This window comes from Alternaria ethzedia, assembly GCF_023757985.1.
Source record: "Alternaria ethzedia strain BMP 0044 chromosome Unknown scaffold_55, whole genome shotgun sequence".
NCBI classification, from domain to species: domain Eukaryota; kingdom Fungi; phylum Ascomycota; class Dothideomycetes; order Pleosporales; family Pleosporaceae; genus Alternaria; species Alternaria ethzedia.
In genome coordinates, this window is record NW_026056248.1 from 22,124 (window position 1) to 34,807 (window position 12,684).

The 12,684-nt window shown below is 41.8% G+C and overlaps 2 protein-coding genes across 2 annotated transcripts; both read left to right on the top strand.

Annotated features, from left to right (window-relative positions):
* Nucleotides 1-8,876: 8,876 nt before the first annotated feature.
* Nucleotides 8,877-9,689, top strand: J4E87_010727 (uncharacterized protein; the record flags this gene model as incomplete). The annotated part of the gene is made up of 2 exons (XM_049382298.1): nt 8,877-9,071; nt 9,123-9,689. The coding sequence occupies 2 exons, from the start codon at nt 8,877-8,879 to the stop codon at nt 9,687-9,689; spliced, it is 762 nt and encodes a 253-aa protein (XP_049227931.1).
* A 686-nt stretch (nt 9,690-10,375) lies between these two features.
* On the top strand, nt 10,376-10,957 carry UBC11 (Ubiquitin-conjugating enzyme E2 11; the record flags this gene model as incomplete). Its single annotated transcript, XM_049382299.1, has 3 exons — nt 10,376-10,407; nt 10,461-10,790; nt 10,849-10,957. 3 exons carry the CDS (start codon nt 10,376-10,378, stop codon nt 10,955-10,957), a joined length of 471 nt encoding a protein of 156 aa, XP_049227932.1.
* Nucleotides 10,958-12,684: the final 1,727 nt, after the last annotated feature.

Here is a 12,684-nt window from a genome sequence, read left to right on the forward strand (position 1 = left end):
CAGCTCTAAGAATTACAAGACACTATAGCAGGCTATAAGAGCGATTTTACTAACGCCTAGTCTATTGCTAATACTCTCTACAAACAACTAAGCAAGTCTAACTACTGCGGCGTATAACAGAGAGAATAGTTGCGAGATGTAATAGAAGCTCTTTACTGTAATAACTAAGACCTTTACTGCGTTAAAGACAAGCTTAAGATTATAACGTAGAACAAGAAGTTCTATAAGGCAAAGTACTGCTAGGAGTTTAACGCTCTAGTTGTAGCTAAGGACTTCTTGTCTACTACCTACAACACTATTAAGAAACTAGAGAAGCGTCTTAAGAAAGCGGAAGCCGCTCTAAAGCGCAAGTCTGCCTACTAGGCCTGCGCTAGCTCTACCCCGCTAGACTACTTCTTAGACAACAACGCTAGCGACGACAGCACTAGCGGCTCTATTAGCGGTCTAGCTAGCAGTTCTAATAGGCCTCTAGGCGGTCGCGACAACGCCAAGGGTCCTAGCGCCTACAACTAGAGTCCGCGCTGCTATCGCTCTAAGAAACCTAAACCTAAAGTCTTTTCTAGCGTTAACACTACTAAGTCTAACTATACTAAGTAGAAGATAGACATTATTAACTAGTTCAAAGAGTACTTGTACAACTTCGCTTCTAAAGCTAAGAAGCTAAGCTATCTCCGCTAGAAGACTAAGAATAGAGCGTTTAGCAACATCTAAGATAGCTTCTTTAACAACAGAGTTAGCTTTACTTACAGCAATAAGGTGTAGGCTATTCTAGACACTATGTATCGCTCTCTTAACACTATAGTTATAGCCTAGTAATAGTATAAGAGCTTCTAGTCGCACATAAAGTTAGGCAAGTTAATAGGTAAGTTTATCGCTCGCTTTAACGTAGGTGTCTCTGCTCTGTAATAGCCTAACTACATTAAGCTCTAGTTTATGCGCAACCGTCTTCTAGCCTAGTAGAAGAATATAACTACTATAGAAGTTCTTAAGGCTAACCTTACCTATCTAGGCTTCTACTACACCCTCTGTCTTCTTAAACAGTCTAACTCTTAACGCGTCTCTAACACTAACTACAACAGCAGTAGCAAGCAAGGCGGCAACTAGAGTAGAAACAAGTCTAGCACTAGAGGACAGAGTAGTAGTAGTGGCAATGCAAGCTTAAGCTCTAGCTCCAGCCCTAGGCCTTGCAGACGCTCTAAGATCTAGATTAAGGTTCTGCGCTATCTAAACTATTGCTATAACTGTCTTACTAAGAACTATAGCTATAAGGCTAAGAACAGTTACTGCTCTAGCTAGTTCTCTACTCTATTTAGTTCTAATTAAGACGTCTAGAACGCCCTTAAAAAGGCTATCGCTAATAACAGCGTTCTAGTTAGTAACCTAGTACGCTCTAAGCGCACTTCTAGCGCAGCCGTTAGAGTTAACGCCGTTAACAACTCTTTAGAAAACGTCTAGTCCCTAGCGATAGTTGCCTCTAGAGACTCCTATAGCATAAGAAAACTCTAGTACTAGCTAGCCTATTAATTTTTCCTCCTGCCCTATTAGTTAAAGAGAGTAATAAAGACAAGAACTTACATCCCGCCTCTATTAATAATCCTCCCGCACCTGCTTATTTCTCTATAGAAGACAGCAATGTTAACAACAAACCTAACTCTACTCTTAAGGTAATCACTAATCGCGTTAAGGCCTTAGAACAACAGAGCCTTACAAGGTCTAGAATTACCGTCTTAACTATTGCTGCCGCCGCTATACGCAGTAACATGTATTAGCCTTTTATAGGTTAGCAGTTAGTCTTTAAAGAAATAATCTTCTCTAATAACACTCCGCAACACGTTAAAATTATAGGTAACACTAGCTGCGCCTCTCTCTTTCTTAACTCTTCTTATACTTGCGCACACAAATACAACCTAATACTATTATAATAAGCTACTACTCTTAAGCTAGCTAACAGTTCTACTGTTGCTAGAGTTACTTACATAGCCTAGGTAACAGTGTTATTTAGCACTTACACTAAGAACGTCCTTATATACGTTACTAAGCTCTTAGGTGTCTAGATAATTCTAGGCACTCTCTAGTTCTAGACACACAAACTAACTATTAACTAGAAAGATATAACTCTTAGCTTTTATTCTAACTACTATCTTTCCTAGTATATCTACAACTACCAACCTTATTACACACAGAGCAGCTGTTATTAGAAGCAGTTGCTTCTATAGACGCTAGACCTCTGTCGCAAGGTAGCTTGTTATCTAAAAGCTCCTCTAGCTATTAACGTTATATATATCTTAAGCAGAGTCGCGGCTGCTGCTGTATACTATAACTAGAACATTAGCATTACGTTGTATAACAAGATCTATTAACTTACTAAGATAAGCGACGACAAATAGAAAGATACCTAACGCCTCTACGCTACTAGCGCTAAGGTGCTGCCTAAGAACTATAAGAAGTTCTATAACAAGATAAAACGTCTGCATATAACTAAACAGGACCTTCTTAGTTAGTTGCCTAAGGTCCTTTACGCCCTCTACTAGAGATTTAACCTAAAGAAAGCTAATAAGATGCTAGTACACTACAATAACTTAGACTACAAGATTAAGCTAATACTAGATAACTCTAGGAAACCTCCTTAACTATCTTCGCAACGTCTTTAACCTATGTTAAGAAATAAGGCGCGTGCTGTTAAGCTATACATTAACAACATAGTTAAGAAGAGACACGTTAAACGCAGTACTTCCGCATAGGCTGCTCTATTGCTAGTTATCTACAAACTAGGCAGAGGCATCTGCATTTACGTTAATTACTATAGGCTTAACGCCTACATAGTAAAAAACTGTAACGCCCCGCTATTAATCCAAGACATGCTCGCAAAACTATTAAAGTCTAAGTACTTTTCTAAAGTTAACGTTATCGCAGCTTTTAACAAAATCTAGATTAAGAATAAACATAAGCACCTCTCCGCCTTTATTACGCTCTACAGGCTTTATTAGTACACTGTTATGCTATTTAGAATGTGTAATAGTTCTAGAACCTTCTAGGCATACATTAACAACGTCTTACACAAATACTTAGACAAGTTCTGCATAGCGTATTTAGATAACGTAATTATCTTTAGTAAAACACTCTAACAGCACAAGAACTACCTAGTACGTGTTGTTAGCTAACTAGCTAAGGCTAGGCTGCTAATAGACGTCTTTAAGTCTAAGTTTATAAAGACTAAGGTAAAATTCCTAGAACTTATTATTACCGCTAATAGCATTAAGATAGATTCTAAGAAGGTTAGCGCTATCTAGAAATAGAAGCTTCCTTAGTCTCTTAAGAATGTTTAAGCCTTCCTAGGTTTCGCAAACTTCTACCGCTAATTTATCTATAGGTTTTTAGACGTTGCGAAACCCCTTACAAACCTTACTTAGAGCAACTCTAAATAGTTCTAGATAACGCAGAAAGCTAAAAGGTCTTTTGTTGCCTTAAAGGCTGCCTTCTATAGCGACGTTGTTCTCGCCTACTTTAACTCTAACCTAAAATGTATCTTAGAGATAGATGTATCTAACTATGTCTATGCAGCCGTCTTGTTCTAGGTTTAAGGTAATAGTTCTGTCTAACCTGTCGCGTATTTGTCTAAGAAGATAATACTAATAGAGTGCAACTACAAAATATACAATAAAGAGCTTCTCGCTATTGTCTAAGCCTTTAAGAAATAGCGGCCTAAGCTCGCAGGCGTTTCTACCTCTATTAAGGTTCTAACTAACTACTACAGCCTTAAATATTTCCGCACAAAGCGCACTCTAAATTGCCGCTAGGCTAGATAGGCAGAATTCTTAGAGGAGTTTAACTTTAACATTACGTACTGTTCTAGAAAGTAGAGCACTAAGCCTAATAGTCTTACCTACTGTATAGGCGACCTTCCTGACAAGGTTATAGATAACTGTATCTAGCACTAGTGTTAAACTATTCTAGAAGACTACTGCTAGCATAGCAGTAGCTACGCTGCTATTTAGCTAGCTAGCCTTTGCCTAGAAGACAACCTGTGCAACTTGCCCTCTATTCTTACTCTTATCTAGAAGATAGGTAAAAAGTTCTTGCTACCTAGCTTAACCCTATATATTAGACTAGCCTGCTTCTCCCTTAAGGGGAGCTACAACCTATACAATAATATTAAAGGCGCTAATAAGCGGCTGTTAGACAAAGTTGTTGCTAAGCTCTATCTTAGTAACTCTCGCCTTTAGGACGTAAAACTAGCTCTTACTTCTAATAAACGACGTATTCTCTACTACCTTATTGCTAAAGGCATACGTATAGAACTAGCTAACCTTAAGGTTAGCGATAACAGCAAGCTGTTTATTAGTAATAGACAACTTGTTATCCCCTTTAGCGAGAAGTTGCAAACTAGAATTATAGCCTAGGTGCACAATAGCCTCTCTAGAGGTTATAGCAGCTGCACTACTACCTACTAACAAGTTAGCTAGTAGTATTACTAGCAAGGCATAACAGACACTATTGCTCGCTTTACGAACTATTACATAACGTGCAAGCGCTTAAAAGTAAACTGTATAGCAAAGCACAAGTTGTTGCATTCTCTTTCTATGCCTACTTAGTACTAGGATAACATCTCTATTAACTTTATTACACTACTGCCTAAGTCCGTGTAGTGTAGCTACACTTACTAACACATTATAGTTGTTGTTAATAGGTTATTAAAGATAAAGAAGTTTATAGCTATAGAGAACCTTAAGGTTCTAATAGTTGTTAACAAGTTTATAGAGTACGTCTAGAAAGAAGAGAGATACTCTAGGTCTATTGTCTCTGACTGTAGACGTTAGTTTACCTCCTATTTCTAGAATTAGCTATGCGAACGAGTTAGAACTCGTCCTAAGCTATCTACTGCCTATTACCTAGAGACAGATAGTTAGACTAAGAATGCAAACGCTAATCTTAAACAGTATCTCCGCTTATATGTTAATTACTTGTAAACCAACTAGGCTTAGTTGCTGCTGTTAGCGGAATTTAAAGCTAACTCGGCGATAAGTATAGTAATAGGCTTATCTCTGTTCCTCGCTACGCAAGGTTAGTAGCTAAGATCCAGGCTAGAGCCTACACATACAATTTAACTATTGCACAAACACTCTACTATCGCGCAACAACAGCGCAACGCTAACGCCTTTGCGCAATAGATTAATACAACACGCACCTTCTTATAATAGCAAATTCTATAGACCTAAAACAAGATAAAGAAGTTTGCTAACGCGAACAGGTACCTAGCGCTGCAGTTTAACGTAGGCAACTAGGTTATGCTTAACGCTTGCTATATTTAGACTAAGCAACTAGTTAAGTTATTAGATTACAAGAATATAGGCCCTTACTAGATTACGCGTGTAATTAACAATATAGCTTACAAACTAGACCTGCCTCTATAGCTTAAGGCTGTCTTCCCCGCCTTCTATTCTTAGCTGTTGCAGGCGTACAAAGACAACGCTTTACCTAGCTAGCCTTGCGCAGTAGAAGCCGCTCCTTCTAAGGTCTACCTTAACAATAACAGCGTTACTAAGTTTATTGTCTCTTAGGTTCTTAACTTACGCATATAACAGAACATAGTTAACTCTTACACTAGCGAACATAGTCTATTACAATACAAGGTAGAGTAAGTTAGCGATAATTAGTTAGAGGCATAGCAGGCTTACTACAACCTAAGAGGTTGCAAGAAGTTAGTCTAGGACTTCTATAACTGCAATTCTAGCTGTCTAGGACTACATATTACACTTTACAACTACAATAACAATAGAGAGCTCGCTGTTGCTCTGCTCTAGCTGCTAGACTTTGTGTACTTAGAAAGAACTAGCTAGTTATTTGTAGACTCTCTTAGCCGCGTTGCTTCTAAAGCCCGCTAAGCCAATTACAACGCACGTCTCCGCCTAACTTTAGCCTCCGCAGTTGTTAGTAGCTCTAAGGTAATCTTTAGTTGCTCCGCTTACTACCTGTTAGCCTTAGCTAATGTAGCGTTTCCTGTAGCACTCTAGTAGGCTTAAGAGATGTACGTATCTTTGTATAAATAGCAGGGTAGTAATACTCTTACTGTCTATAGTTTGCGGTATCCTTATTAAGAGGCACCGCTGTCTTTCTTTCTTGTTTACGCCTAGGTAGAACTTTAGGCGCTTTAGGGGGGGGACGTGTAACAGTTCTAGGCCTAGAGCCCTGTTAGCCTAACGTTAGGCTAACGCCCCTACAATGTATATTTACCTCTAACAGCTTCTCCTAAAGCTCTCTACTACAATAACTTTGTTACCTCTACATACCTTAATTATCTAATCTTTGTAAGACTCTTACAGTATCTTATTAGTAAGATTATTAATAAAATAGTCTTTAATAAAATAGTCTTTCTAGTTTCTTTTTTTTATAAGTAAGAAACTATAACTACTAAAGAGCTTATATATCTTACTAATAAGCTTCTTAAAAGTAAAGCTAGAAAAGAGAATAATAGAAAGTCTTATACTAGCTATATACGTAATAGAGATAATAAAAATAATAAAGATAGAAATATTAGAAATAAGAATAATAGAAATAGAAGTAATAGAAATATTAATAGGTCTAGCGTATAGCTCTAAAGTACTAGTAAAGTAGCTCTTTAAAGCGCTTATAATAGTATCTAGTATAGTATAAATATAGTAGTTTATAATAGCTTCTATAATAGCTTCTAAAATAATAACTTTAAGAGAACTTATAAAAGTAGTAATAGTAACGCGTTTAAGAGAAAAATAATTAATTAATAATAAGAGGCTTAATTAAGTTTAGTAAGTAAGGTAATATAACTAATAATAAAATTAGCTTTAGACTTACTAACGCTAAGAAAACTTATAGAAGAGGTATAGTAAGAATATAGTTAAGAGCTTATTTAATATACGTATTAGTATAGCTTTTAGTATTAGATTTAAGCTACTATTTATATCTTTAATAAGTTTTTAGATCTCTAATTTTACTATAAGCTATAAGATAAGAATAGAGATAGAGAATAGAGAGTATATATATAAAAGTATAATTTTATAAGCTAAGATTTTAGTATTTTATTACTTTATAATTTATAGCTTAGTTAGTTATAAGCTATTAAGAATATATAATTATATTATAATTCTCTTTACTATAGTATAAGTAGATATTAGTATTTATAAAATAGTTGTCTTACTACTCTAAATTTTAAAAGCTTTAACTACGCTAGAGGTAGTAGCGCTAAGAACCTAAGCCTTAGTCTACCTAAAGCCTATACTTCTATAGAATTTTAACTCTTTTAGAAATACGTCTTTTTATATACTAGTAACAGACCTTACTCTTTTTAGACTAGCTTATACTATAGAATTATTAGTTTACTAATAAATAACTTTTTTTAATAATTATATTATTTTACTTATTAATAGTAAAGCTACTAAAGGTACTATAATTAATTTCTTAACTATAATATAAAAGAAGTAAATCTTTTTTTATAAAGAAATTAACTTTACTTTTTTTAATTTTATTTAAAAGGCTAGAGCTTAGTTTATACTTTTTATTACTAAAAAGTAAAAAGACTTTTAAAATAGTAAATACTACTTTAAAAGCTATATAACTAAGTTAATAAGTATAGCTTTAAATAATAGTTTTAGCTAAGATTTTTTTTAAGCTTATTTAATAAAGCTAAATAAGCTATTAAAGAAAAATAAAGCTTAGACTAACTATAAAAAGTAATACTTTAACTTAAATTATATACTAAAAAAAATTTAAAAACTATAAAACTAAGTATAAAAAAATAGTAAGAGTAAGCGTAAGAGTATATAACTATAAGTGCTTTTATATAACTAGGTTTTAGCTCTTAGCTAAAACAGGGTTACAACTACAACAAATTAAGAATTCTCTAAGCCTCTAGGTGGCTTCGGCATCCATTTCTCTCCAGCATCCGTGGGCTCGAAGTAGACCGCACAATTTTGTTTCTGGTCATATATCTTCTAATTCTAGGTCAAACCCCGATGGGACAAATGCAGTATACTTAGTTTCGCCGTTATCGTACGCTCTACAGCATCAAAGGCATCGGGAAGCAATAACTACAAACGCTGTGCACTTCGAACTGGAGGTGAGGTGCTCGAAGTTACAATTTGAAGTATGCGGCATGATGAGACCGTAGCTACGCCAGGAAGAGACGCCGCTCGCGATTGATACATTATAGGTCTGCTAATTCTGTTTTCGGTGGTCCTCGGGGCAACATAGTAACCACGTTTAGTATGTAGTCGCTCTCACTCTCCTGGAACCCGCATATTCCTCGCGGGATCCATCGCAACAATACCGGGCACATCATCCACTCGAGTTATGCTAATGTCACATAAGCAGACAGTGAGAGAGGATGTGTCTGCACAGCCTCTGTTACGGCATCAACATTCTTTAAGAACCTTGATCATCGATCAGAATAAATCGTAGAATCTTGGCAATTTGAAAGAATCAAGTGGTATGATCAACATTCAGTTGTCGCACTATTGAGTGCAGACAATGCTGGTAAAATCGGATGAGGAAATACACGGGCATCAGCCATCAAATGCAGTCCTGTTCAGCCTTCTGCAGACGGCACACCGCTAACCTGAGTATCTGAAAGGAAGTCAAGCGACACACAACGCGATAGGCGATGCCTGAGCAAATTGGTGATGGCTGCCCATATCGCATGAGTGGATTGGGTCAGGCATGGCAACTTTAGCCGAAGTCCAGCCGTCCCACTATGACAACATCGTGCCGAACTCCACCTCAGCATCCCAGCTTGCGCTGCCCTACATCCTGTTTACAGCATTCCACAGCATGTCTCCCACGCACGTTGATCACGTCGCTCATGCGATACCCACTCTCATTAACCGTCTACCTACTTGAACAACACAATGTACGCACTGACGCTAGCCGGCATTCCCATCTCCATTGGCGCCAACGAAGCGGTACATCAACAGCGGCTGCTAGACGAAGAAGCAGAAAGCGATGAACGCCAAGAAGAGTTCTACCTAGATGTGTTCTGTGACGCGAAGAGTCGGAAGAGGGACGAGGTGGACGGCGCGATCGTAGTACTGAAAGATGGCAAGGTATGTGCGACGAATCGACTTGTTCCTTTGAGTAGGCTGACCAGTGTGTAGATACGGCTTTGGCCCAAAGATGCGGAAACAGGACTACCAAAGCCCGGTCCGAACGATGAGCCACCACCACATCCATTTACCGGTTTCTATCTACCGTTCCCGTCATCAGAACTACCGCATCGCCCAATGCCTGCAGCGCCAGTGCTAGGCCTCGTCAGTACTGTGCCACCTTCACCACCTCCATCGCCCGCTTCATCCGCACCCTCCACACCATCCCCTACGCCCTCCAACAAAGCTCCTTCGAGACCCACAAAGCCTAAGCTCAACTGGCTCTATGCCAACAAGACGACGCGCGAACTACGCTACGGGCCGCGTGCTGAAGCGAAGAAGCATACCGTTGGGCCTTGGGATTGGACGGAGGATGAGCAGGGGCTGACGTTGGATGAAGAGGAATGTCTTGTTGCTGTCGAAGAGGAGAAGGGTGGATATGGCTGGGCTGTTTACTGGGATCGGGAGGATGATTGTTTGAAGGAGCACGGGGTAGGCAAGGACAAGAGGGTGCTGAGATGTAGCTTGGAAAGGAGACTTGTGGAGGAACAGAGGGTCAAAGGGTTGGATGAGGACTGATGCTACCCAGGTGCTGCTCAGAAACAGGGCGAATAGCATTCGTTTCCCCATTATCCAGAACGGTAAACAGTATATCTCATACAGGGATATCCCTTTGCACGTCATGCGACATATCCACCAATGCATCACCCCCAATGTGGAATTTCACTTGTATGCAGACAGGCTTGGCCACTACTTCAAGTGGATGCACTTATCCTCACTCCAGAGGATCTACAATGGGTTCCTTGGGCACAAGTGACAAAAGTACTTCTCTTCACCATTCACCCTTCACGAGACGTCGTCCTGAAACACGGGCGTTGTGTCAAAGAACGCGAACCTCGCGCGCTCTGATTGGACGAGAGGGATCGACGGTGAGCGGGGAAACGCGTGCAGGGATGTGCACGTGTCAGGGCCCTCGTTGCCGGGCAGACGCAGGGAAATCAACACAACATCAAATCCACGCCGTGCCTGCATTAGCCACGCCGTCCCACGCACCCTCCTACCCTCTCGCACACCAGCACGATAGACGCCGATTTCACGCCAGCCTCTTGTCTCTTTCACACTACCGGACAGTTCCGGTGCTTTGCTAATCTCTCTGCAATCAGAACACCATTTGCCCCGCTGCAACTCGCGACTCCGTGGTAGATTCTGCAGACTTGCAACGCAACTATACCAAAAGTCTCGTCTTCAACTTCGATATTGACAAAATGAGCGGTGCAAACGCCAACATCGCAGCGCGGTCCGTACCCCTCCTACTCAATATCCATGGACCTGCCGCTAACGCTCTCTCAGTCTGCAAAAGGAGCTTATGGACATCATGACCAAGCCCACCCCTGGCATCACCGCCTTCCCCGATGACGAGAACATGACTGTCTGGACTGCCACTATCGACGGCCCGGCCGACACTCCCTACGCCGACCTCGTCTTCAAGCTATCCATGGACTTCTCCAACAACTACCCCTACATGCCGCCGACCGTCCTCTACAAGACCCCTATCTACCACCCCAATGTCGACTTCTCAGGCCGCATCTGTCTCGACATCCTCAAGGACAAGTGGAGCGCCATCTACAACATCACCACTGTCTTGCTGAGTCTGCAGAGCTTATTGGGCGAGCCGAACAAGTGAGTCAAAGACTTGTCTTTGAACAAGCGTAAACAACGAAGTACTGACATCGAATAGCTCAAGCCCTCTCAACGGCCAGGCCGCTGAGCTCTGGGACAAGGACCCCGCCGAGTACAAGCGCCTCGTCCTCGCCCGCCACAAGGCTCCCGAAGACCTGGACGCCTGAGCGCCTTCGCCGCATCTACTTGGATCTGACAGTGTCTCGCGGCTCGGTGCGTCTGACAATCGGCCCGGCATGCTGCTTGACGGCACAGTTTGTTGCGCATCTTCAGCGGGGCGTTAGGTCTTAGTCGACTTCTTGACATCACCTGGGATAACAAGCAGGATTGATATGCTGGGTTGACTTTTGGCTTCGGCATGGAGTTGCATTCGGCGCTTTATATTGGTTCGCATTGCGACGGCGTTGGATAGTGTCAAAAGATAGTCATAGTGACTCGACTTTGATGTCTTGTGGCGTTGCGATCTGAGGAATTACGAATACCTACGACAAATCTCTGTTTCACAACATGCCTTCTCGATGTCTTTGTTCTGTTGAGTGATGTTGCAGTGCCATGCCATCGGTGGCTGCTTATCCCACCAACACCAACTTACCCAGTCATCGCCTCAATGTACGACAAAACGTACAGAATTCATTAGGGTAATAGATCCAACACGAGAATAGCGCAGACACAAACCATCATCTACTGCTCGTGTGCGCAAAAACATGGCGGTGTCGCCCAACACAGGCGGCCTCAGCAGCGCGATCGCCTTGCCCCACGCCACTGCCGCTCAACGCGGGATCGAAGACCGGGGTCACGCCGCACCTTCGGAGTCTGCACTTGCGCCCACGCCCACGCGCCCAGCGCCGTCCCCCAGGGCCTGACCGACCTGCACATCAGTTGATCACCGCGCGCCTCGCCGATCAGGGCACGCAATCCACGATTTTGCTTCTTCCAGGTTTTCTAGACTTTCTAGACAACTGAAACTAGACAAGCTGCGCAAGTCAGGTTAGTGACGACGTACATGGCGGACTGACAATGTACGACCTGAGATTACAAAGCCATGCGATGCGTTATGAACTTCTAAATGGAGATTAGATGGGGGCTGGGTCATGGCGTTATGCATGACGGCGTTTCTGAGGTGGTGGTGTGTTGTGGCTGGGAGGCTGGGAAGCCCTTCGGATCGGGGATGCGCAATGGGAAGGTCTGAGTGCGACGCTATTATTTCCGCAGCGGCTGTTGAGGCAGACTTAATATTCTAGGTTTACCACAATCAATTGCGGACATTGGATGCGTGGCCAGCCATGTGGGAGCCACTCTGTCCGGCGCCCAATCTCCCGAAGCCTCGTATTGCGTCGCGCGCGTAGCCAGGAAATGATGCGGACCTCTTGTGATGTGACAGGAGGGTCATCCGTAACGGTGCTGACGTAGTGTTCGTGAAGAATGTTTTTGCTCGGACTTGCTTTCCAATGTTAATGACATTTGCATAGTATAGGGGTAGTTCTAGATCAACGTTGTGTACTGATGTGCGGCTTTCAGTACCGCAGAATCGCGGAGAAAAGCAAAGTCTCCACGCAGAGTGGGTATCAGCCTCATTCGTCAAGGATAAAATCCGATCATGATGAACACGCCCGGTTTGATCGGGTAGCACGAATTAAGCGGGAGGCGAATGCTCAATTACCCCAGTTGCCGGCGCAGTCATCTACAGACCCAGAGAGTTGCTGGACAAAGGCGAGGCAAGTTTCGGGGCTGGATCGCGATATGCAGTCTCGATCTCAGGTTTGCAGCGTTGCTTTTCGACACAACGTTGCACGAACGAGGGGCGAACCCATCGAAAAGTAATAGCCCTGACATCGTTGTGCTCACTTTCCATGGAGATTTGATGATCTTGTGACGGCAGCTTGTGGTACCTCAT